Source organism: Antechinus flavipes, chromosome 4 (assembly GCF_016432865.1).
Source record: "Antechinus flavipes isolate AdamAnt ecotype Samford, QLD, Australia chromosome 4, AdamAnt_v2, whole genome shotgun sequence".
Taxonomy (NCBI): Eukaryota; Metazoa; Chordata; class Mammalia; order Dasyuromorphia; family Dasyuridae; genus Antechinus; species Antechinus flavipes.
The window spans coordinates 30,101,883-30,127,885 of record NC_067401.1 but is presented as its reverse complement, the minus strand read 5'-3'; the positions used below and the strand labels follow the sequence as shown (position 1 = coordinate 30,127,885).

Genomic DNA, 26,003 nt, shown 5'->3' with positions numbered 1-26,003 from the left:
CCTGGTTTCCTGCAAATCCAATCGAAAGGGCTTTTTACTGGCGCAGCTAGATCACACCCGCCGGCCGTGGGGTCGGGGGTCCGGAACCACTTAATAGCTCCTAGTTGTGTGACTCTGGCAAGGCAGGGAACCCAATTACCTCGGAATTTTTTTTTTTTTTAAAGAGCTTTACGCTAAAAAGAATAGAGTAGAAAAAGTCTCGCGGCTAGATACCATCGAGAATAAAGGAAGAATAGCTGCTGAGACAGTGGGAGACAAGATCCAAGCAAGGGGCCGTGTGTAGCTGGTGAGTCCGATCCTTCGAAACCGAATCCGGGGCTTCTGGGCAGAGATTGTGGCGCGTTTGCCTGCGCCTTCCCCGGCTCCTCTTGCAGGTGAGCAAATGGAGGTAGGCAGGGTTAAATTTCCTGCCCAGTGTCACAGGGCTAACGCATTCTATGTAATATACACTTAACACACATATATACCGCGCAGAGAGAGACAGAGGCAGCGACAGAGCCAGAGACAACGAGAGAGGGGAGGGGGAGAGCACAGCGGGGGACTTTGGGAAATTGCTCTCCAGGCCGCCGTAAAAGGAACTCCCAGTGATGTGGGAAGAGCCTCTGCCTGCCCTTCCTCTCCTCTGCTGCAGGGGGCGCTCCGGAGACAAGAGGGACGGACCTAGGCCTCGGGGTCACTGTAGCCTTTAGGAAGAAGGCTAAAAATAAGTCTTTTCCGGGTAGGGGGAGGGAGCGAGAGGCACTGGGGAGGGTTCACTCTATTCCCCCAAGCCAGAAGGTGCTTTTCCTTTCCCGCCCACCTAGCAGTCCTCCAGCATCCCAGAATCCTCTGCGACCAGGCGCGTGGAGGCAGCTCCCTACAGTTTCTTCCGGACGCTTCCGGCGCTCTCTGCTAGCAGAGATGGCGGCCCCCAGTCGAAACGCCGTTGGGTGGGTGCGGACGGCTCTTAGGATCTGGCGGTCGAGCCAACGAAGCGCGGGTGAGAAGCTATAGGGGGGACGGGGGAGGCTTCTGAATTAGAAGTCAGGAGAAGAGCAAAGCGCCGGGATTCTGGTAGGCGCGGTGGGAGAGAGGGAGGACCCCCGCTTTCGTGGTTTCCCGTGCCCCGCCTCCTTGTTTTCGTGTCGCCCCGGTCCCGCCCCCTCTCGGGTCTGGCCCCGCCCCCTCTGCGCTCCCCCCTCCCCCAAGCCCCGTGCCCACTCGGGGGCTCCTTCTCGCCTGTGTGGCAGCTGTGTCCGGAGGTTCCCGCGCGGCTCTTCCCTTCCGCTGCTGCTACGGACGGGGCTCAGCCTTGGACCACTTCCTGGGGGTCGCCAAGCAGGGCTGTGAGCTGCCCCAGCCATCTCCCACGGTGGCTCTGCACGAGGGTAAGTGACCCGCGCCGCGGGTGCTTCTCCCGGTTACCGATGCTGGGGCGCTGCCCACGTTTCCGTCCCTTTGTGATTCTGCTTCATTTTGCATTTCTAAAAGCGTTCTGAGAGGGGAACCCTGGGCTTCTCCAGCCTGCCAAGGGGGAGGTGGGGCCCAGGGATGGGGGGCGGCTGGCCGGCCCACCCGGGTCCCAGGCTCCTCTTTCCCAGGCCCCCTTCTGCCTGCAGGGGGTCTTTTTGGAGTGACCGTGCTGTCCGTTGTGCCCCTCCCTCCCCAGATAAGCAGGCTCTTCTCGTGGCCCTTCCTCCCAACATGCCGGAGAACTCTCGGATCCTGCGAGTCGCCATCCTCGGAGCCCCGAATGCTGGGAAATCAACGCTTTCCAACCAGCTGCTGGGCCGCAAAGTACGCCACCCTCTGCACCCCCTTTCTGTGCCCTCAGGGCCAGCTCTGGGGGGCTGAGCCCTGACTCACCACGTGGATCCTTGCAGGTGTTCCCGGTCTCCAAGAAGGTCCATACCACTCGCTGCCAGGCCCTGGGGGTTCTCACGGAGGAGGAGACTCAGCTGGTAAGGTCTGCAGGGTCTGGCACTGGGAGCTTTAACCTGGTGGCCCTGATCATGGAGACCGATGAGGTCAGGGACCTTTCACCCAGTGCACTCCTCACTCAAGGCCTGAACTTCACTCAGCCTTCATCAGGCATCTTACACAAGAGCCTCCTGTCTGCCCCCTCCTTCAGTCCCTGAATAAAGGGGGGCAGCACCTGGATAAAGAGGGCGTCAACCAGAACCCTACTCGCCACACTTGTATTAAACTGGCCAGGCAGCATGTGGGGCACTGGGCGCACTGCCCTCAGGGAGCCTTATCCTGGAAGATGCAATGTGTCCAGAGCAGTAACACAAGCTGCTGGAGGTGTGGGTGCTGCAAAAGTGAGGAGCAGATGCTCCATTCCAGCCTGGAAAGGCAGGCAGGGGGTGTATGGACAGCCTGGTTTGGGGCACCGTGGATGGGTTAGCTTGGGGGTGAAATGTGAGTGGAAAAGGAAGCTTGGAGCTGTATGGCAGAGGGCACCGGGTGCCACCCTTATTCTCAAGGAACCACTGAAAAACTTTGAGCAGGGATTCCCTTGGACAGTCTCTGCTTCATGGAGAGAAGTGGGGGAAGGGTCCGAAGGGAGAGCTGTTGAGCCCCGCTGCTGATTGGAACTGGGGCTCAGTGACGGAGAGGAAGAGGAAGGCGTGTGAATGCCCTTTGGGGCGTGTTTGAGATGCTGGATGATGTGGGGCTGCAGTCAGGAGAGAGCTGGGGGCTGGGTTTGGAGAGAGGAGAAGGGCTGAGGCAGGCCGGTGTGAGGGGGCACCGAGGTGAGAGAAGGGACCTGAGAGAGTTTCTGGCATGGGTGGGCTGGGAGGCAGTGTTTGGGTCCCCCCGATGGCCTCCCTCCCCCTCACAGTCACAGGAGCCAGGCTGCCGCCAAGGGGGGCCTGACATGCCTGACACTTCCTTCCCTTCTCTCAGACACATCTTTCTTCCCCGCAGGTGCTCCTAGACACCCCTGGCCTCATCAGCCCTGCTAAGCAGAAGAGGTAATAACCCTGAGGAGACCCGCCTGCTCTGGGGGGAGAATGATGAAAGAGCCGGTAGCCTTCCGGAGGCCTGGCTCTTCTCACAGGCTCACTTGGTCGTCCCCCGATCCTGTGAGGGAGGTGCTGTGATTGCCCCTGTTTAGCCTACAAGTCACACAGCTAGTGAGGGCCTGGGTCTCTGTCTTCCTGGCTCCCAGTCACTCACTCTGTCCTTGGGCCGTTTACTTCCTGAGGGAGCCAGAAGCGTCATGATTCCCTTCACTTCCTCCCAGGAGCCCCTGGGCTGAATTGTTTTAATATCTTGCCTCTATTCTCTAGGCATAACCTAGAACAGTCCCTGCTGAAGGATCCCTGGAAAAGCATGGAGATCGCAGACCTGGGTAGGGCCCCTCCTGTCCTGAAGGGGCCTGGGAGGGAGGAAGAGAATCAACGGAGGGCGTGAGGAATTCCTATTTGCTAAACTCCCAGGGGGTCCTAACCACATGGCTGCTGGGAATGGGGAGCATTGGGAGATTTGCAGAGGCAGGGCCGTGATGTTGCTGTTTGCCTCCCAGTTGTGGTTCTGGTGGACGTCTCGGACAAGTGGACCCGAGGCCAGCTTAACCGCCAGGTTCTCAAGTGCTTGTCTCAGTTCCCCCAAGTCCCCAGCATCCTGGTTATGAATAAGGTGAGCCGGGTGCTGAGGAGGACCCCCAGCCTCCCTTCGGGGCTCCAGGCCGTGCTGATTGTGAGCCTTCTCCCCAGGTGGACTGCCTGAAGCAGAAGGCTGTCCTTCTGGAGCTGACCACGGCCCTCACAGAAGGTGTCGTCAATGGCAAATTGTTGCGGGTCAAGTCGACTCTGCCGGATTCTAAGACCCAGAAAGCCACAGCCAAGCCAGAGCCAGAGTCCCCGGGAGGCCCTGAGAGGGTGGGCTGGCCCCACTTCCAGGAGATCTTCATGCTCTCTGCCCTGAATCAGGAAGATGTGGAGACCTTGAAGGTCAGTCCCCTGCTCCCCACCCCAGGGAGTCTTCGGCCTTGGGCATGGCCTTTAAGTGGGAAGCGAAGCCCTGGACTGTCTTGGCAGTAAGGGGGGCATGAAAGAGGAGGCCCTGATGCCACCCATGTTTCTTGTGGTGCCCACAGCAATATCTCCTGGCACAGGCCCAACCAGGGCCCTGGGAGTTCCACAGTGAAGTGCTCACCAGCCAGACGCCGCAGGAGGTCTGTGCCAACATAATTCGGGAAAAGCTGTTGGAGCACCTGCCTCAGGAGGTGCCTTACAGCGTGCAGCAGGTACAGGGCTTGGCTACAGGGAGGAGGAAGGGGAGGGCCGCGGGGCTGCGGGCTGGGCAGAGCCACCTGAAGTGTCTCCTCTTTGCAGGAGACAAGGTTGTGGGAACAGGGTCTCCGTGGGGAGCTTGTGATCCTGCAGGATTTGATAGTGTCCAAGGAGTCCCACTTGGTGAGTGACAGCTCAGGGACTGGGGCGAGGGCCGGGAACTAGAGCTCCCCTCCCCTTTACCCCTTCCATCCCCAATGAACACATTCAGCCCTTGTTCTCTGTCCTGCCCGCAGAGGCTATTGATTGGTCAGAGTGGGCAGCTGATCAGCCTGCTGGCCCAAGAAGCCACTCAGGACCTCAGAAACGTGTTCCTGTGCGAAGTGCAGCTCCGCCTCTCAGTTAAGCTGCAAAGGTGACTGTCCCCTACCCCCCAAGGCCTCCTGGGCCTGGTTGGGTTCCTGGAGCCGGCGGTTTATCATTGGTGCAACAGTCCTGGTGCTCAGCCCTGAGAAGAGTGGTCAGGCAAGAGCCAGATGGCCCTTGTGCCCGGCAGTGAGGGAGAGCTGCTCAGAACCCGCCCTCCTCTCGGGAGCGCCGGGACAGCGGGGGCTCCATTCTCCTACTCCAAGCCTCTGCCCCCAGCTGGGACAGGTGCCCCCTCTCCAGCCCAAGCAAGCCCTGGTGCCCTCGCATTGAGAGAGATGGCCACGCCTTGTCACCCGCCCATCTCCGGTTTGTTGCAATAATAAAGTGACATAAAAAAGAGTCTGGCTTCTCACTTTTATTTCTACACAGTGCAGCAGAGCTTCCCTCCCCCCCACCCGTGCAGCCCCCGGGTCCTCCGGTCTCAGCTGGCGGGCACGGTCACTGAGCGCAGCAAGAGAACCCTTACCATTACTAAGCACAGTAATGGTAACGGTTTCCTCGCCACACTCCTCGTGTGCCCTCCTGGCCTGAGCTCAGTGCGCCATCTTCCAGCTCCCGCTGGCCTGGGTCCGGAGCGCGGGGCGGCCCGTCCCAGTACATCATCTATACTGTAGTGTCTCATTGCAAACTTACAGTATATGATGATATCCTGGCCAGGGTCCCATGGGGGCACAGCCACGTCCTCTCCCTGAGGAGCCCCCTGGAGAAGCTATAGAGAAAGCAAGGCTGAGGAGGAGGAGGAGGGCTGGGGGTCAGGGGTCAGGGCCAGGCAGGGGTCAGGGACGGGCAGGGGCAGGGGCCAGGCTCTGCTGCCCCTATAGAGCTCCCTTTTGCCTCCATCTCTCCCCGACTCCAGAGGTCAGCAGCTTCCAGCAGGCTCCGACCATTGGAAAGTAGGCCATAATTCAGGATGGAGGCCAGGGGGAGAAGCTCCGACATGGGCACCCAGGAGGAAGGAAGGAGAGCTGGCCGAGTAAAGGCCTTCTGGGCCTTAGGGTCCGGAGCCAGAACAGCCCAGGAAGCTCGGGCAACAGAGGTCAGAGCGGGCCAAAGGACAGCAGATGGCTGGGCCTGTCGAGCCACTTACCTGGCACCGGGAGCTGCTGCCGGGCCTTCTGGGGGGCGGGCACCCCGTCTCCGCTGGCCGCCTCGGCCCGGCCTCCTTATAAGCCGTTGGCCCCTCCCCTTGGGCGGGGTCCTCCGCCCGCAAAGGGTGGGGAGGGCCGCCCTGGCGGGCCCCAGTCCTTAACCCTTCCTGGGCCGGGGCGGGGCTCTGTGCCCTCTTCTGGAGGGGCTTCTTTGGGGATGCCCACTTGGGCCTGGAGGTTGCCCCCTAGTCTCCACCTCCCTTCTCCGCCGGCAGGGAGGGTCCCCAGCGCGCTCAGAATGCCGGGAAGGTGGGGGTCCGAAGCCTCTGCCTTGTCCCAGGCCCCCTCCTCCATCGGGCCGAGCGGGGGCTTTGTCTCCCCCCTCCCCCAGCCGCCTATGGCGGGCCCTCGGCTCCTCAGCCCCCGCGTCCGAGCTCAGCACGTGGCGGGGCCTGTCTCCTGCCGGGCCATGAGGTGACTCGTTCTCCGAAACCTGGGCCCAAATGCCGCCTCAGGCGGCGCGGGGTGACCTCGGCCCCATCACTTCCACCCTGTTTCCCTCAGTTTCCTCATCTGTCAAATGAGCTGGAGAAAGGAATGGCCAAGCAAGAAAACCCTAATGAATAACACAAGGGGCTTCTATTCTACTGGGGGGCCGGGAGCAGCTTGGATAAAAAGTGGGCAGACGGTTCTTGGTGGGCCCCGGCTGGGATGGAAGCAACGGGCTTTAGTTCGCTAAGCTCTACAGGTCACGTTTCCTTGGATCCTCTCCTGGGAAGGAGCTCCTGTGATCATCCCATTTATGAGACAGAGAACTGAGGCAAGAAGACACAAATGTCCAGGGTCCCATAGCTAGTCTGAGGTTGGATTTTTTTTTTTAATGTTTAACTCTTTTTTTTAGTGTATTTATTTTTAATTCACATTGTTTTATTATGTTGGGAGAGAAAAATCAGAGCAAACAGGAAAAGCCATGGGAGAAATAAAAAAAAAAAAAAAAAGTGAACATAGCATGTGTTCATTTCCATTCAGTCAGTTCTTGGTTGTTCTTTGTTTTGTTTTTTGAGAGGCAATTAGGGTTAAATAACTTGCTCAGAGCCTCACAGCTCTGAAGGCGTCTGAAGTTGTTTCAAACTCAGATCCACCTGAGTTGGGGACTGGTACCCAATTATCCACTTTGCCATTTGTCCCTCTGAGGTTGGATTTGAACTCCCATTTCCCTGACTGTTACTCTGTGCTGTACCACCTGGAAATGTCTCATAAGGGGAGCAGCAAATAATGCTTTGGATCAAGAACATGACATGAGGAATGGGGGGAACTAGACTGTGAAGGACTTTAAAAATTGCTGAGGAATTTGTATTTTATCCCAGAAGTGAAGGAAAATGTGGAAGCTGGAGACAGCAAGGAGGCACAGCAGATAGAACACAGGCTCTGGGGTCAGGAGGACCTAAGTTCCAAAGCAGCTTCAGACACTTTTTAGCTGTGTGAGCCTGAGCGAGTCACCTTACTCCAGTCCCCCCACCCAAAAGTGGAAATTTCTGGACAGAGCAGTGATATTGGTCCATTGGATGTGGGGGATGGTGGAGGAGGGGGGTTGGGGATGGTCTGCTGGTGAGGAAGATGATGGTGGCCTAAAAGAACTAGGGGAGCTGAGAAGGATAATGCCCCTACCTGACTTGGCCAGCTCTGAGGCGCAGGGGAGATGACGGATGTAAATAAAGAGGTTTGCAACTGCAAGCTGTCAGAGCCAAACCCTCCTCCATTCTATAGAAACTGAGGCCCAGAGTTAAGTGAGATCTTAAGGGTCCAGTTAAGGCTCTTGGAGACCCCCACACACACACCCGAGGTCTCATCCTGGCCTGAGGGGAACCAGATACAGACACCAAATCTCTTGGGCAAAGTTCCATTTCATTCCCATTCATAGCGCAGTGCCTGGCACATTGTAGGAGCTTAGTATGTGTTTACTGATCGATTGATTCATCCTTGGTCCTTGTTTCTTAGTGTTGCCTACCTTAGCCTGGGGACAGGTGCCCCCAGCTTCAACCCACTTTCTGCCTGGGCACATTGTTCATTTCTTGGGGTTTTCTATCACCACAAAAGTTCAGGGAACAATTAAGATCGAGAGCCAGATTGGGAACTGGACAGTGGAGAAGAGTGAGTTTGTGTTTGCCTCCATCTAAGTCCCATCGGGACTCAGAAAGACTTGCTAGATCCAAGATTAGGAGGCTGGAGACTAGCCCGGGGTGGAGCTGGCTGGCCAGCTAGGGACCCTGATAAACAGCCAGTCTGCTATCAGGGAGGGTTGTCAGGACCCTCGGCTTATCAGGAGCCTGCAAGATCCAGGCTGGGGCTGGTTAGTATCCCCCACCCAGGGCTGATTCCTGTGGGGTCATTCACCTCATCTACCTCTTCTCAAGCAGAAAGTGATTCTGCATCCCAATGGAACAGAAAAAGAGCAGGGTGGGTGTCGGAAAAGATCTGTGAGTCAAATTTCCCCCTCAAAAATAAAACCTCTAATAGTCAGAATCCTACCTTCCTGGGGACACCTGGGGCTGTGTCACCCACTAAAGAGACTAAGGTATCTTTGCCCCAAAGGAACAGGTTCGTGGCTGAGTCTAGGGAGATCTGCCCTCGGATTGGCCATGAACCAAAGTCTAAGCTTGGTTCTTCCACATAAAATAATTAAGCCCATCAGATCAATAACAAAAGAAAGAAAAAGAAAATTTCCATTAAAAAATATGCACATCTCAGGAATATGCTCTTCCATTCATGCTCATCCTGTTTCCTATTCCTGAAAATGCTTCCTTTCCCTAACTTCCAGTCCTTGCTTATTTAAAATGCTTATCTTTCTAAACTCAAATATTGCCTGTTCCATGAAGTCTTCCAATATTCTTGGTCTATGCCAAATCTCTTCCTCTGAAATTTCACAGCAATTTTTCATAGCTTTCATGAACATCTCCTCTGGTTTATATTATATTTATTTATATCCAGGTCATCTTTTTAAAAAATATATACAGGAACAATCATTTTGGGCATATTTCCATGTTTGTCATGTGAAATAGAGGTAGAATTAAGGGGGGGGGAAAGACATGAGTGGGAAAAAACAAACAAAAAGGGAGGGAATGATATGCTTCAGTCCATATTCTATCTCTGTGCTGCTTTCTCTGGATGTGGATTTCGACTTTTTATCCACCATTATTTATAGTTATTATATCCACCATTTTTATAGTGCCTTATACACAGTAAAGTGTTTTAGAGATCTTTATAGAATGATTAAAAGAAATGAAATGATTAAACTAGATTAAAAATGTTCAAAGAAAAAATACAGCTCTTTTTTTAGTAGCTGTATTTGGATTTTGAGTGGATTTGGAAATTGAGTGGCTACTCATCAATTAGAGAATGGCTGAATATTTCAAGTCATGGCATATGAATATAATCAAATATTATTATTCTATAAGAAATGATGAGTAGGATGATTTCAGAAAAGCTTGGAAAGACTTACATGGACTGATTCTGAATGAAGTGAGCAGAACCAGAATAATGTACACAGTAACAGCAATATTGTGCAACAATCAACTAGGATCAACTTAGTTCTCAGCAATTCAGCGATCCAAGACAATTCCAATAGACATGGGATAGAAAATGCCATCCGCACCCAGAAAGAGAACTATGGAGACTGTATGCAGATTTAACATACTATTTTCACCTTTTTGTTTGTTTGCTTGCTCTTTTTCTTCCTAATGTTTATTTCCCCTTTTTGGTTTCATTCCCTCTGGTCTGATTTTTCTTTTCTTTTTTTAATCTAAATAATAGCTTTTAAAAAATATATGCAAAAGTAGTTTTTAACATTGACCCTTGTAAAACCTTGTGTTCCAAATTTTTTTTCCTCTCTCCCTTCCCTTCCTTCTAGACAGCAAGTAATCAAAAATATGTTAAACATGTTCAGTTCTTCTATACATATTTCCATATTTATCATGCTACACAAGAAAAATCAGATCAAAGCAGAAAGAAAAGCAAACAAACAACAACAAAAAAGAGATGAAAATACTTTTCATTCACATTCAGTCCCCATAGTTTTCTCTCTTGGATGCAGATGGCTCTCTCCATCACAAGACTATTGGAAGTGGCCTGAATCATCTCATTGTTAAAAGGAGCCACATCCATCAGAGTTGATCATCATATAATCTTGTTGCTGCGGTGTACAATGTTCTCTTGGTTCTACTCACTTCACTCAGCATCAGTTCATGTAAGTTTCTCCAGGACTCTCTGAAATACTCCTGCTGATCATTTCTTATAGAACAATAATATTCCATCACATTCATATACCACAATTTATTCAGCCATTCCCCACCTGATTGGGCATCCACTCAGTTTCCAGTTTCTAGCCACCACAAAAAGGACTGCCACAAACATTTTTGTACATGTGGGTCCCTTTCCCTCCTTTAAGATCTCTTTGGGATATAAACCCAGTATAAACTGCTGGATCATGTCCTTTGGACATATTTCCATATTGTTCTCCAGAATGGTTGGATCATTTCACAACTCCACCAACAATGCATTAGTGTCCCAGTTTTCCCACATCCCTCCAAGATTTATCATTAACTTTTTCTGTCATTTTAGCCAATCTGAGAGGTGCTTAGTGATATCTAAGAGTAGTCTTAATTTGCATTTCTCTGATTAATAATGATTTAGAACACTTTCACATTCTGCATCTGAAAATTGTCTGTATCCTTTGACCATTTATAAACTGGAGAATGGCTTGTTGGTTTGATTTTTCTTGTACAACATGCTAAATATGGATATAAATTTAAAAGGATTGTACATGTATAACCTATATCAGATTACTTGTTCTAGATTATATAATGATCAAGTATGATAGACTTAGATTTTTTCAACAATACATTGATGCAAGATAATTCTATAGACTTGGGATAACAAATGCCATCTGCCTTGACAGACAATCATGGAGACTTACTGTGTGTATCAAATTTTTTTGTTTGTTTGTTTGCTTTTTCTTTCTCTTGATTTTTCTCTTTTATTCTGATTTTTCTTTCTTAACATCACTCATGTGGAAATATGTTTAAAATGATTGTACATAAAATAAAATAAAATAAAATGATTGTACATGTATAACCTATATCAGATTGCTTACTGTCTTGGGGAAGAGGGAGGTAAGAAAGGGAGGGAGGAAAAAAATTTAAACTCAAAATCTTACATGAAAACTATCTTTAATTGTATTAGAAAAATAAAATACTATTGAGTAAAAAATAAACCTTAAAAATTTACAATAATATGCGCTGTCAAAGAAAATAACAGCACAGTGGCCATGTCCAAAAAAAGTATGTTTTGTTCTGAATTGTAAAACCATATCCACTCTGGAGTTGTAGTCGGTTAGTGCATTGATCAGAATTCTTAAGTTTTTACAAGCAGACAGACTTTGTTCTTCTCCCTTTACTCCTCTTACATTGTCCATTTAGTGGAAATATGTTTAGAAGAATTGAACATGTTTAACCTATAGTGGATTCCTTGCTGACTAGGAGAGGGGTGGAGAGAAAGGAGAGAGAAAAATTTGAAACACAAGGTCTTGCAAGGGTGACTACTGGAAACTATGTTTGCATGTATTTTGAAAATAAAAAAAAACATTATTAAATTTTTTAAAAATTGTTCATATCATCATTTCTTATGGTGCATATATATTCCATCACATATCACTATTTGGTTAGCCATTGCCCAAAAGGTGAACACCCCTTTACTTTCCAGCTTGTGGTTCCTATAAAAAGAACTACTCTAAAAACCACTCTTTGCATTATATCACCTCCCTCCCAATTACAGAGGTAGGGAATTGTGGGTATGGAATATTGCATACACTTTCAGACATAATTTATGTGTTGACTAGTTTTATTAATCTATTAAAAATCTTTATTATAAAAATGGGTTGCTAGATGTGCGATAGTAAAGGATACACTGGGAAATTAAGATAATTTTTTAAAAATTTATTTTATTATAGCTTTTAAAAGATAAAACATATGCATGGGTAATTTTTCAACACTGACCCTTCCAAAACCTTCTGTTCCAAAATTTTCCCTCTTTCCCCCCACTCCCTCCCCTAGATGGCAGGTAGTCCGAAATTAAAATAATGTAAAAAGGAAAGATGTCAATGAAAAAAAGCTTACTGAATTGTAAAGTATTGCATAAATGGGAACAAGTCAGATATTTCTGTCAGAACACCCAAACCCAGAAAATGCCCCCTCTCCAGGTACAGAATGTTAGAAACTAAAAGGACCTGGAAATCATCCAAAATGGGGGGGGGGGGAGAATCACATTTTTTATTTTCACTAACTTATAACAGAAATTGAACATTTTCTTCCAATTACTTATAAATATAATTCTGATACTGGGTCCACAGACTTCCCCAGATTGCTGCTAGAAAGGTTCAGGACACAAGAAAAGGTAAAAGAGCTCTCTTCTAATTTAATCATTCGTGTAATAGCAGGTCTTCAATAAAAGCTTATTGACTAATAAGATGAAGGAATTAAGGTCTAGAATGGGAGGTGATTTGTCTAAGTTCATGCTACTAGTAAGTAATATAACCAGCCAGCAATAGAGTCCTAGTGGTCCATTTCCAAAGGATGGCTGAGTGGTACAGGAGACAGAGAGGTTCTGGAGTCAGAAGATCTGGAAGTTCAAATCTGGCCTCAGATACTTACTAGCTGTATGACCCTGAGTGAGTCACTTAACCCCATTTACCTCAGCTTTTTCATCTGTAAGATGAGTTGGGGGGAGGGGGAGTAAAAGGAAATGGCAAACTTCTCCAGTGTCTTTGTCATGAAAACCCCAAATGGCTTTCCAGTTTCCAATTTCAAGTAGAGCTTGCCTTCCTGCTCTACTACATACACACAGTCAACTACTATATGTACAGCCTTGTTCTAGGCAAAGGAGCAGATCCCAGAGTTTAGAGGAGAGACCAAGAGCTTACTAATAGGGCATGACACCAGCATGGATGCTATAGTTCTCATAGACTGTATTATCCATGATACAGGTACAAAAGAGCTATAACAAGTGACAAAAGTTATCAAATAAAGAGACTGGAAGAAGATCATTGTCAAGGAAGGCTTCATGGAGGAGAGAGCATTTGAGTTGGGCTTAATTTTTTTATTTTTTGTAAAAGATTTTATTTCTATAACTTCTCTCTTGAAAATTAACTTTAAAAATGGAAAACAAAATAAAATAACATTCTACAAATGAGAAAATTTCAGCCAGTACCTGGATATATCTATATCTATATTCATCTATATATAGGTATAAATAATATATAGATAGATATACCTATCTCTCTATAGAGAGATATATAAACTAAAAACTCAAAGACCCAAACCAAAAAACCATGAATAGGGAGGGATGTAACAAGAGGAAAGAAAAGCATTCCAGGCAGAGGGCACAGCTTGAGCAAAGGTGTTGTGGGAAAGATTGGTGTTCCCCTCTCCCCCCCCCCCACAAGGTCCTTCAGAATTTAAGTCCCTTGAGGGGCAGGGACTGCTTTGTTTTTCTTTGAATTCTGAGCACCAACCAGAGTGTTCTTTGCAGTTCCTGCTGTAGACAGTATTCCTAAGTGTTATAGAGCCCTAGACCTGGATTCTAGAAAACTTGAGTTCAGATATAGTCTCAGACACTTACTAGCTCAGTGAATTTGGGCAATTTTCTGTTAACTTCTGCTTGCCTTGGTTTCTTTGACTGTAATAATAGAGTGAAGAACAGCACTTACATCCCAGGATTGATGTGAGGATCAAATGAAACATTTGTAAAGTGTTTAGTGTGGTGCCTGGCACATAGTAAGTGCTATAATGTAGCGATATAATATTGTATATATTATATTATTTTGTCACATATTACATATTGCAACATGTAATTATATTACAATCTATATTATATTACAGGTTGTTATATATAATATAATATATAATAAATGTTATATAATATAACATAAATATTATCTATATTATATTATATAATATTATACTATGTGTTATTAGTTAATGGGATAAAAGGGGAAAAAAGAATGCTTTTTTCTCTCTTTTTTTTAGAATTAGTTCAGGGCATAGTCAGTCAAAAGTACTAATTATTAGCTAAATGAGATAGAAAGGAAAAAAGGAAAGATTTTTTTTTCTTTTTGTACGATTAATTTGAGGCAAAGTCAGCCAAAAAACACACATATACAAGTTCTTGCACACAGAGTGATACAGTGGTACAGTAGAATAATTGCTGTTGAAATGAATTTAGATATTGGTCCAGAGCTGCCTCCTCTGTTGGTTAGCTCCCTGATCCTAGGACTTAGAAAGACTCACTTTCCTAAAATAAGCAGCTTCCCAGATCCAGGTCCTGAAGCTGTTTGGAAATGGGGTTGGGACCTCTTCTATTCTGTCAGGATGGGCTCACTTGGCCCAAAGGGAGCCTGTTGTCCATACTCCTAGGTGGCCTGACCACAAAAGCATCCAGGACAGGGAGTAGCAGGGCTGAGAAGCCCTCCTCCAACCTCCATCAACCGTGGCCCCACATGTTTTGGGGCAGATCAGGCCTCTCCAGCTGTTGGTGGGGAGATAAGGGAGTGGCGTTATCTGGCCAGACAAAGTGTCCTCCCTGCTCTGCCAGCCCAGCCCAACAAAGAAGGTGCCAGGGAGTGTTAACCCCTGCTCTGCCCTGGCCCTCCAGTCCTAAATAGGTTAGGACATTACTCCAGGCCCCAGCTAGAGACTTCACCCGGAGAACCATACCAGGCTCTGAGGAGGACCTGTGCTCTTCCTAAGACAAGTTACTGCTCATCAACTCTAAAGCGCCTACAAAACTGATGGAAACAAGATACACCTGATCACTCCTGATGCCTCCCCACCAGCCTCCCGAAGGAGCTTCCAGGAAGCTCCTTCTTGAGTGCATTCTTCTTTTTTTTTTTTTTTTTTTAAACATTATGTTTTATCATATTTTGGCTTGTTATGTTAAACATTTTCTAATTACATTTTAACTTGATTCTTTTTGTTCCTCAATAGTATTTTATTTTTCCAAATACATGTGAAGATTTTTTTTAACATTTTAACATTCATTTTTGTAAGACTTTGTGTTTCCAGGAAAACATTATACACAGCAACAGCAAGTTTGTGCCATGATCAACTATAACAGACTTGGTTCTTTCTCAGCAGTTCACTGATCCAAGGCAATCCAATAAACTTTGGATGGAAAACGCCATCTGCATCCAGAGAAAGAACTATGGAGACTGAATGTAAATCAACACATGCTATGTTCATTTGTTTTTTTTTCTTTTTCTTCTGTTTTTTTCTCTCTCATGATTTTTTCTCTTTTGTTCTGATTTTTTTCTCCCAATATGATTCATAAGGAAAATTTTTTATTTTAGCTTTTTATTTATTTTATATCTGCATGGGTAATTTTTCAGCATTGACAGTTGCAAAACCTTTTGTTCCAACTTTTCTCCTTCTTCCCCCCACCCCTTCCCTTAGATGACAGGTAGACCAATACATGTTAAATATGTTAAAGTATATGTTAAATACAATACATGTATACATGTCCATACAGTTATTTTGCTGCACAAAAAGAATCGGACTTTGAAATAGTGTACAATTAGCCTATGAAGGAAATCAAAAATGCAGGTGGACATAAAGAAATACTTTTAAAAAAATACATGAATAACCCCCAAAATGTTTGGTTTTCTTTTCACATGTGACTGGGGAAAATAAATTAAGGGAAAAAACACAAAAACTTTGTGTTAAATTTTTTTTTCCTCCCTTCCCTCCTCCCTTCCCAAGATAGCCAGCAATCTGATATAGGTTAATTATGCGCAATCCTTTTAAACATATTTCTATATTCATCAGGTTGTCAAGAAAAATCAGACCAAAAGGGGAAAAAAGTAGGAAAAAAAACAGACAAATAAAAAGTGAAAATACTATGTATTGATCCACATTCAGTCTCTATAGTTCTCTCTCTGGATGTGAATGGCTCTTTCCATCCCATATTTACTGGAATTGCATTGAATCACCTCATTGTTGAGAAGAATCAAGTCTGTCATAGTTGATCATCACATAATCTTGTTGTTACCGTGCAAAATGTTCTCTTGGTTCTGTTTGCTTCACTCAGCATCAGTTTATGTAAATCTTTCTAGGCTTTTCTAAATTAGACATTTCTGAGTTGACGTCTCTTGATTTCAGAATTAGACTAGAGCGAAGACCAAATAGTCTAATAAGGATCATCTTCCCCCAAATTCATTTCCTCCTGCAAGGTCCCTTTCAAATTCTACTTTGTCCCTCTGTCCCCAGAGTTTCCTCATTCCTTTTTTTTCCCCATCTCCCCCCACTCCATTTAAGAATTTCTGAACTTAGCCAACAGGATCTGAAATAGGCATTCCCTGCATATGAAAGAACAAAAACTAAGGTTATATATCACAACCATTCTTTATCATTAACCTACTCATCTGTGGTTTCTTTGGGTCTTTTGTTTTGTTTTGTTTTGTTTTTCTGGGTAAATCAGAACATGTGTCAGGAACCTCTTTTCTTTCTTATTTTTCATCAGTTTATTAATCAACAAGTTGACTATGCTCCAGACACATTGATTGGGGATACAAATACAAAAGCAGGCAATGTGTTGTAAAGCTTTTTTCTTTTCTCCCCTTCCCCCATTTCTTTCTCTGTCTCTTTCTGTCTCTCTCTCTGTTTCTCTCTGTGTGTCTCTGTCTCTGTCTCTGTCTCTGTCTCTGTCTCTGTCTCTCTCTGTCTCCATCTGTCTCTCTCTGTCTCTGACTCTCTCTTTCTGTATCTGTCTCTGTTTCTGACTCTGTCTCTGTGTCTCTGTCTTTCTGTCTCTCTGTCTTTTTGTCTGTCTCTCCCCTCTTTTCCCCTGCTTCTTTCCTCTACTTCTAAGTAACATTCTACCATTCATTACCTCCCTACTTCTTCTATTGCTCTCCCATGCCTGTGGCCTCTGTACCACTCAGTCCAAGCCCTAATTCCCTTTCCTTCTTTCCAAATACCTCATGAAAGAGCATGTCACTGTGCTTCTAACTCTTTTTAAAATACTGTTTTTTTTTTAATCTGTTGCTTCCTGCTGCCTCTTCTTTCCCTTGCCCCAAACCCCTACTAAAACTTCCCTTGTAACAAATGTTGCTCACACGTTCAGTTGTGTCCAACTCTTTGTGACTCCTTGGATCCTAGCAACTCAGGCCCTTCTATCTCCTGAAGTCTAGCCAAGCTTGACCACTTGACCACTCCTGAAAACATATGACTTACTTCATACCGACAATTCACCATCTCTCAGTCAATGGATAAGATGGAGGGTGGGAGGTAGGACGTCAGATATTAAACATTCAATTAGCATCTACAATATACCAGGAATTGTGCTAAGTTCTGGGATACAAAGAAAGACAATCATAAGCCCTGTCAGTCTAATGGAGTCTTTTTTTTTTTTTTTTTTCCCTTTGTAATTATATGTGTTTTATTTTCTACATTTACAATTTTCTGAATTTACAATTCAGATTTACAATCTGAAAAGGGGTCCACAGTATTCACCAGATAGCCAAAGTAATCCATGATACAAAGTAGGTTAAAAACTCAAAATCTAATTCAACAAATATCTAACAAGAATTCCTTTTTACTATCTTCGACAGGAAGGCATCCAGTCTATGTTTGGGGGACCTCTATTAAGTGGGGAAACTAATGGAGTCTTTGTGGTTGGGATTTCCCATCAGGCCTCTAATATCCCAAGTGATCCTGGCATTGATCCAATATGTTGGGAATAGTCTGTTAGCTTCGTGATTGAATTCTGAAGACTTTTAGAAAATTACTGTTTTTATTTTTTTTAAGTGATTAATTAACTACAGACATCTAGGTGACTAGATGGTACATTTGGCTGGTTAGGATCTGGGCTCAAAACTGTCTTCAGACATTTACTGTCTGTGGGAGCCTCTGGTCAGCTTATTTCCTCATCTGTAAAATGGGGGCAATAATATCATTTGCCTCCCAGGATTGTCACAAAGATTAAATGAGATAATTTTTTCTTTTATTATTATCATTTTTAATTTTTTTATTTTTAAAAATACCTACAAAGGTAGTTTTCAACATTCACTTTTGCAAAAAATGTTTGTGACAGCCCTTTATGTAGTGGCAAAAACCTGGAAACTGAGTGGATGCTTCCATCAGTTGGAGAATGGATGAATAAGTATAGCATATGAATGTTAGGTAAATATTATTGTTCTATAAGAAATGATGAGTAGGATGATTTCAGAAAGGCTTGGAGACACTTACATGAACTGATGCTAAGTGAAATGAGCAGAACTAGAACATTATACATAGCAACAGGAAGATTATTATGATGATCAATTCTGACAAACATGGCTCTTTTCAAAAATGAGGTGATTCAGGGCAATTCCAATGGTCTTGTGAGGGAGAGAGCCATCTACATTCAGAGAGAGGACTGGGGCGGACTTAATGTGGATCACAACATAGTATTTTCACCTTTTTTGTTGTTATTTCCATTTTGTTCTCATTCTTATGTTTTTCCCTTTTTGATCTGATTTTTCTTGTGTAGCATGAAATTGTGGAACTATGGATAGAAGAATCACACAGGTTTGACATATATTTGATTATTTGCTACCTATGGGGAGGGGAAGAGAGGAAAGAACAAATTTGGAGGTTTTGCAAGAGTTGAAAATTATCTATGCTTTGAAAATAAAAAAGCTTTAATCACATTCACCTTTGCAAAATCTTGTGTTCCAAATTTTTCTGCCTCCTTCCCTCCCACCCCCTCCATAGAAGCAAGCAATCCAATACAGATTAAACATATGCAATTCTTCTAAATATATTTCCACATTCATCAAGCTGCATAAGAAAAATAGATCAAAAGGTGAAAGAAAAAATGAGGGAAAAAAACAAACAAACAAACAACAACAACAACAACAACAACAAAAGTGAAAATGACTCTGCTTTGATCCACACTCAGTCTCCATAGTTCTTTCTCTGGATGCAGATGGCTCTCTCCCTCACAAGTCAATTGGAATTGCCTTGAATCACCTTATTGTTGAAAAGAGCCAAGTCTGTCAACAGTTGATCCAGATGAGTTAAGTGTGTAAAGTGTTTTATACATCCCCAAAGGCTTCAATAACACTACTATTATCATCCACCTGTATGATTATGGAAAATGAATAAGAAGTTTTTTTTAATTAAAGCTTTTTATTTTCAAAACACATGCACAGATAATCTTCAACATCCACGCCTGCAAAACCCTGCACTCCAAATCCCCCCTCCCTTGCTTCTTCCACCCCCTCCCCCAGAGGACAAGCGATTCAATATATGTTAAACATGCAATTCTTCTATACATATCTCCACCGCCATCATGCTGCACAAGAAAAATCAGATCAAAAAGGAAAGATAAGAAAAAACCAAATGCAAGCAAACGACAAAAAAGGTGAAAATGCTATGTTGTGATCCACACTCAGTCCCCCTAGCTTCTCCTTAGGTGCAGATGGCTCTCCCCACCACAAAACCATCAGAACTGGTGAATCACCTTGTTGCTGAAAAGAACCACATCCACCAGAATTCACAGATGATTTTCTACAGCACACCATAGTCTTACAGGGATCTTTGCATGATACAGCTATATAGGGAGTTTTTAAAAAGTGTTTTATTAATGAGTGCTCTCTCTCTCTCATTCTCCTTTCCTCCTTTGTTTCTCTCTGTCTCTATCTATCTTCTCCCTCTCTCTTCCTCCTCTCTTTTTCCTTTCTCCCCTTTCTTTTTTCTCTCTCCTTTTTTCTCCTTTCTCCCTTTTCTCTTTTCTCTCTTTTGCTTTTTCTATTGTCTCTCCTTTTTTCTCTTTTGTTCTCTTTCTTTTTCTCTCTTCTCTCTCTCCTCCCTTCTATTTCTCCCTTCTCTTTCTCTCTTTCTCTTTCCACTTTTCCCTTCCTCCCTTTCTTTTATATTAACCAATCCACAAATATTTATTAAGTTCCTACTATGTGCCAGGCAGGATGCTAGGCTCTGGACTTACAGGTACAAAGGTACAGGTACAGATACAAAGAATAAAACTATCCCACTTACAAATCAGTCAACAAATCTTTCTTTAGTGCATACAGAGAAGGTCAAGAATGTAGCAAGACACAGTCCAGATCCTTTGGGAACTCTGATTCTAACAGGCAAGACAAAGGGGAAGAACTGTATTGAATATAAAGAGAAAGTAATCTGGGAGGTGAGGCTTCCACTGTGGGGTAAGGGAAGAGAGGACTGGGAAAATCTTTCAGGAGAACACAGGATTTGAGTCTTGAAACAAGCCAGAAGGCAGAAGCTTACAAGCTAATGGAGGAGACAAGCACATGTATAAATATATCCAGCATAAAAATAAAGTGAATACACACAAATATAGATGGAATAGTCAAGTACAAGATAGTTTGGAAGAGACCTCACTAGCCTCCGGGGGACTATAAAAGATTTCATGCAGAAGCTGGGTCTTAAATCTTAAAGGGAAGAGATGGTACTCTCAGAGAAGAGGAGGGAATGCATTTCAAGCAGGAGGGATGGAGAACAAAGGCAGGAAAATATGAGATGAAATGTTGTAGAAGAGGAACACAGAGAAGGCCAGTTTGACTGTGGTTGGGTGGGTCTGTGAAGGATAGTGCAAGGCTGGAAAAGTAGCTTGGTATCAAGTATCATGAAAGGTTTAAAAAACTAAACAAAAGATTATATTTTATACTAGGGGTAATAGGGAACCAAAGGAGTTGATTGAGGAGGGAAGACAAGATATATGCTCAAGAAAAATCACTTGTGAATAGTGTTAAGACTTGAGTCCAGTGAGGTTGTTGAAATACTCTAGTTGGGAAAGAGTGATAAGGGCCTGAACTAAAGAGATAGTTGTTGGTGGAGAACAAGAGGCTGCATTGAGGAGCAGTTGATTAGATTTGGCAATTGATTGAATAAGGGGGAGTAAGATATTGAGGATGATGCCCTGGGGACTGGAAGGCTATCCCCTGTAACAAATTATTGTAGGTAAGTAAAACAAATGAACATATTGGTCTTATCCGCATATATATTTTTTCAGTGCTTCTGGCTGCATTGATTGGACTTCCGAAGTCTTTCATTATTTTCTTTTACAATATTATGGTCATCATGTAAATTATTCTCTTGATTCTGTTTACTTTTCTCTGTATTAATTCATGTAATTATGACTTTTGAAGTTCCTCTGATTTCTTACATCATTATCATTCTTTATCGCTCAAAAATATTTCCTTCATTCATATGCCTTAATTTGTTCAGCCATCGTTCAACTGATGGGCAAAAAAGTGCTATTATAAATATTTTTATATACATGGGCTTTTTTTCTTCATCTTTGATCTTTTTAGTGCTGTAGCTGGATTATTTCAGTGAGCATTCTGTGTGATTTCAGGTTATTTTCCACAATGAATGGCTCTATCACTTCCCAGATCTACTGACTTCATATGCTTGTCTTCTTCCTATGTTAGCCATTTTTATCTTTTGCCATCTTTGTGTCTGATGTGTATGAGGCAAGAAATGAAGATTGTTGCATTTTTTTTTTTTGGTTTGTCCCCCTATTGTTTAACATAGTATTTTTTTCTTCTTATCAATATTCACTTTTTTAAGATCTTGAGTTCCAAATTTTTTCTCCTTCCTTCTTTCCTTCCCTTCCCCAGCCAAGACAGCAAAAAAAACTTGATATAGAGTATAATGTACAATCATATTAGACATATTTCCACATTAATCATGTTGTGAAAAAAGAATCAGAACAAAAGGGAAAAGGCACAAGAAAGAAAAAAAAAGTGGACATAGTATGCTTTGATTTGCATTCAGACTCTATAGTTCTCTGAATGTGGATAACATTTTCCATCATAAGTTCTTTGAAATTGTATTGGATCATTGTGTCACAGAGAAGACTAAGTATATAGTTGCTCATTGTGCAATGTTGCTTTTACTATGTACAATGTTCTCCTTGTTCTGCTCATGAAGTTTGTTTAATTTGCATTTCTCTTCCTATTAACGATTGCGAATATATATATTTGCATATGGCTGTCGATAATGTGAATTTCTTCTTTTGAAAATTGCCTGTTCATATCTTTTAACCACTTATCTGTTGTGAAAAATTCAACCCATTAGAGGCTCCCTAATGAGATTAGACTACTTTAGCCTGGAACATCTGTTTGGGTCCTCACCCTATCGGCAAAAGTAGGTGAGTTTTTGTTTTTGTTTAGCTTCGCATTTCAATTATTTTTACTTTTAAAACAGAACAGAATAATGGTATACACACACACACACACACACACACACACACACACACACAAAGCTTAGAGTTGATTCACTCAGCCTTTTTCTTTTTGTCTCCCAGTTTACCATGCCCACATTTTTAGATGGCCAGAATTCTCTTAAATCAACATTTGGACTTAACACATTCAAGCCTCAAAGTAATCTTTTGTCATCTTGGCTTTCTTTGGGGATGGGGGAGGGATAACATTAGATATGACCATCCAACTGGCTGTAGAGCCTTTTCTCCTGAACATATGGGAAGTCCTTGCCTTTGTGTTTCTGAGTTACATTATGAGATTTGGTGGTTTAGAAACCACATTCTCTTGTGCACTAAGTTCCCATAAATTTGGGAGTTGTTCACCATCTTGGTGACCTAAGGGCAGTAGAAAAAGATGTTCAAGGAGGGGCAGCTAGGTGGCTCAGTGGATAGAGTACCATCCCTGAAGTCAGGAGGACCTGAGTTCAAATCTGACCTCAGACACTTAACACTTCCTACTTGTGTGACTCTGAGCAAGTCACTTAATCCCAAATGCCTCAACAAATTATTATTTTTAAAATTTTTATTTTATAATAACTTTTTATTGACAGAATCCATGCCAGGGTAATTTTTTACAGCATTATCCCTTGCACTCTCTTCTGTTCCGATTTTTCCCTCTTCCCTCCACCCCCTCCCCTAGATGGCAAGCCATCCTATATATGTTAGATATGTTGCAGTATATCCTAGATACAATATATGTGTGCAGAACCGAACAGTTCTCTTGTTGCACAGGGAGAATTGAATTCAGAAGGTATAAATAACCTGGGAAGAAAAAAAATGCAAATAATTTACATTCATTTCCAGTGTTCTTTCTTTGGGTGTAGCTGCTTCTGTACATCATTGATCAATTGAAACCGAGTTAAGTCTCTTTGTCAAAGAAATCTACTTCCATCAGAATACATTCTCATACAGTATCATTGTTGAGATATATAATGATCTCCTGGTTCTGCTCATTTCACTCAGCATCAGTTCATGTCAGTCTCACCAGTCCTCTCTGTATTCATCCTGCTGGTCATTCCTTACAGAACAATAATATTCCATAACATTCATATACCACAATTTACCCAGTCATTCTCCAATTGATGGGCATCCATTCAATTTCCAGTTTCTAGCCACTACAAACAGGGCTGCCACAAACATTTTGGCACATACAGGTCCCTTTCCCTTCTTTAGTATCTCTGTATAAGCCCAGAAGTAACACTGATGGATCAAAGGGTATGCACAGTTTGATAACTTTTTGATGCCTCAACAAATTTTAAAAAAATGTTTAAGGGTATTAAAAGCCAGTGGAATTGCTGGGGGTACAGCTCTGTCCCTGCCCTCAAAGGGCTTAAATTCTACTGTTTCTTTCCTTTGAAGGTCCCATCAGTCCCTGCCTCTTTTCCCATCCCATTGTCCTTTGCAAGGATAACTTCTGATCCCAACTCCTCTCTGCTCTTCCAAATGATGTAGATAATGTAGGTAATCACCAGACGATGACAGGGTTCAGTCATGGGAAGAATTCATAATGGCCATTATTTAGGGGAATAGGTTACAGACAAAATGAAAGGATACAATAGACACTGGGAAGGGTAAATATGAGATAGAGTGGTTGAGGCTATGAAAGACAAGTTCCTCAGTGGACCTTATAATTACCCAGTAGAAAAGAAGCACCCTGAGAAGTTGGGGTATGCCCTTAGCTGGCAGGCTAAATCCTGAAAGGGACTTAGCAGCCTGAAAGAGTTAGTTAGCTGTCAGGAGGAAAAGTGGGGCTGAGAAGCCTAGTGGAGTTAGGGGAGATAGCTCATGGCATGGGAGAGGAGAGGTAAGGAGGGACACCATGAGGCAGAGTGTGGAGGTGAACTGAACCACGGAGGGTAGCAGCCATGGGATGGCTCACAGGCAGATTTTTTAGGGAGAATTTAACCTCGGAGACATGACTGGGATTTCTACAGAGGGTGAGTCTCAGGAGTTTGACAGAACTTAGATTTCAGACTGGATCACTTCCCTAAAGAGTGGGATCGTGGAATGAAACCGCTCTCTATTAGAGTCTTCTGTCTGCTTGCCTCAGGGATCAATTCTTTAGTTTCTTTTGGTCCAAACCACCATGCAGGACCTCATCAGTCTGGTGTGCTGGAAATGGTCTTGGAATCAAGAGACCCAGGCTCAGATTCTCTCTCTAACTCTCGGGAGCTGAATAACCACGGACAATATTTCATTACATTCGTATAGCATAATTTGTTCCCTCATTTCTCCACCGACAGACAGTCTTTTCTCATCTTAGAAGTAGCTGGGTGCTGTATCTGGAGTCAAAAGACTTGGGTTCCTTTAGCAATGTGACTTCAAGTAGAGTTGATCTCACTGAACCCATTTCCTCATTTGCAAAATGGGTATAATAAAACCTGCCCTGTTTACTTCACAAAGCTGTCATGTAGAAAATGCTTTATGATCTGTAAAGGATTCTATAAGCCCGAGGTTTTCACAGAATACCCAAGTAGAAAGAGGTTTTGGAGGCTTCCTGGTCCAATCTATATAAAAACCCACTCTACAATAACTTAAGATACATGGTCATGTCCCACTGGACCTTCGATGGTGGAAAAACTCAGTGTCCAAGAAAACCAATTGCACTTTTGTGCAGCTCTCATTTTTATAACATTTTTCCTTATGTGAACTTAAATCTGCCTTTCTTCAACTTCCATCTATTATTTCTAGCTTTGCCCTTTGTGGCCAGAATATACTTAACTCTTTTTTTCCATATGACAACCCCTGTAAGTCGTCTTTTTGCACAGACAGGCATCTCCAGTCAGCACTTTCTGTTGGGTTGACTCACGGCACTCTCTCTCCTGAGTACGGCACTCAGAATTGAACACAATAATATATATGTGATGGGAACACAGAAAATACAGGGGACATATTGCCCTCCCTTCTCCCCATGTGTTTCTGTTTCTACATCCTAGAATAGTCGAGATGTTTTGAGCTTCCACTGCTGACTTATAAAAATTGCTTTTGACTTTTTTTTTTGTTTAACATAACCTTCATTTCAAAATATATTTTGCCTCACCTCTTCCCCCTGTAAATTATACCATGTAACAAAAAATAAAAATGAGCCCCAAAATCCATCAACTGAGTCGGATAATAGATGTAATATGGCAAACCCAGCATCATTGTCTTCCTTCTTGTCAAAGGAGGGAGGGAAATTTATTTTCTAATCTATTCTCCAGGCCCATGTTTTCATGATTATTACAAAACACATTTTGGTTTTCTTAAAATTCTGTTTATTGCCATGGTTTTTGTGACTGGTCTAAGTTTTTCATGTTTCTCTGTATTTCTCAACCTACAGCAAAATTCTGTGGACCACATTTCCACATACTATTGTTTAGCCATTTCCCGGTGGATAGATATATTTCCCTTTCCACTGTCTCAGTTCTTTGACATAACAAAAATCTCTAAGTATTTTGGTTTAAAAAAATAGTCTTCAAATAGTTCCAGAATGGTTCCATGGTTCCAATTTTTTGGCAGGCCTGCTACAGTCTCTCCAAAACAGATTTCTGAAGTGTTATTTTTGCCACTTTGCTATGAGCAGAAACCTGATTTGCAATTTAAATAATTTGGAATATTTCTGAAAGCTTAAAGTTTGCCATTCTTTTGAAAATTAATGTGTGTGTGTGTTGGGGGGGAGGGTGTAGCTAGGCGGTGCAGTTGATAGAGCACCAGCCCTGGTGGTCTGGAGGACCCGAGTTCAAATCTCATCTCAGACGCTAACACTTCCTGGCTGTGTGACCCTGGGCAAGTTACTTAACCCCAATTGCCTCAGTGGAAAAAAAAAAAGAAAAAGAAAATTAATCGGCCATGTTTTGGCCACTTATCTCTAGTGGAATGGATCTCATTGTTTTTTTGTTTTTTTTTAATCATCAGCTTTGCTTTTATCCCAGCTACAGATGCTTTATGTGAGGCT

General features: G+C 43.7%; 1 protein-coding gene across 1 annotated transcript; it reads left to right on the top strand.

Moving 5' to 3' along the window:
* Positions 1-505: 505 nt before the first annotated feature.
* ERAL1 (Era like 12S mitochondrial rRNA chaperone 1) lies at positions 506-4,988 on the top strand. Its single transcript, XM_051992290.1, has 11 exons — positions 506-979; positions 1,230-1,367; positions 1,649-1,776; positions 1,863-1,940; positions 2,911-2,957; positions 3,276-3,337; positions 3,512-3,624; positions 3,702-3,938; positions 4,085-4,234; positions 4,323-4,403; positions 4,517-4,988. The coding sequence occupies exons 1-11, from the start codon at positions 901-903 to the stop codon at positions 4,637-4,639; spliced, it is 1,236 nt and encodes a 411-aa protein (XP_051848250.1). The 5' UTR covers positions 506-900; the 3' UTR covers positions 4,640-4,988.
* Positions 4,989-26,003: the final 21,015 nt, after the last annotated feature.

Coding starts and splice junctions, on each gene's coding strand:
- ERAL1 (XM_051992290.1), top strand. CDS start 901: ATGGCGGCCCCCAGTCGAAACGCCGTTGGGTGGGTGCGGACGGCTCTT. Junction 2,958..3,275: donor AGCCCTGCTAAGCAGAAGAG/GTAATAACCCTG, acceptor TCTATTCTCTAG/GCATAACCTAGAACAGTCCC. Junction 3,939..4,084: donor AAGATGTGGAGACCTTGAAG/GTCAGTCCCCTG, acceptor TGGTGCCCACAG/CAATATCTCCTGGCACAGGC.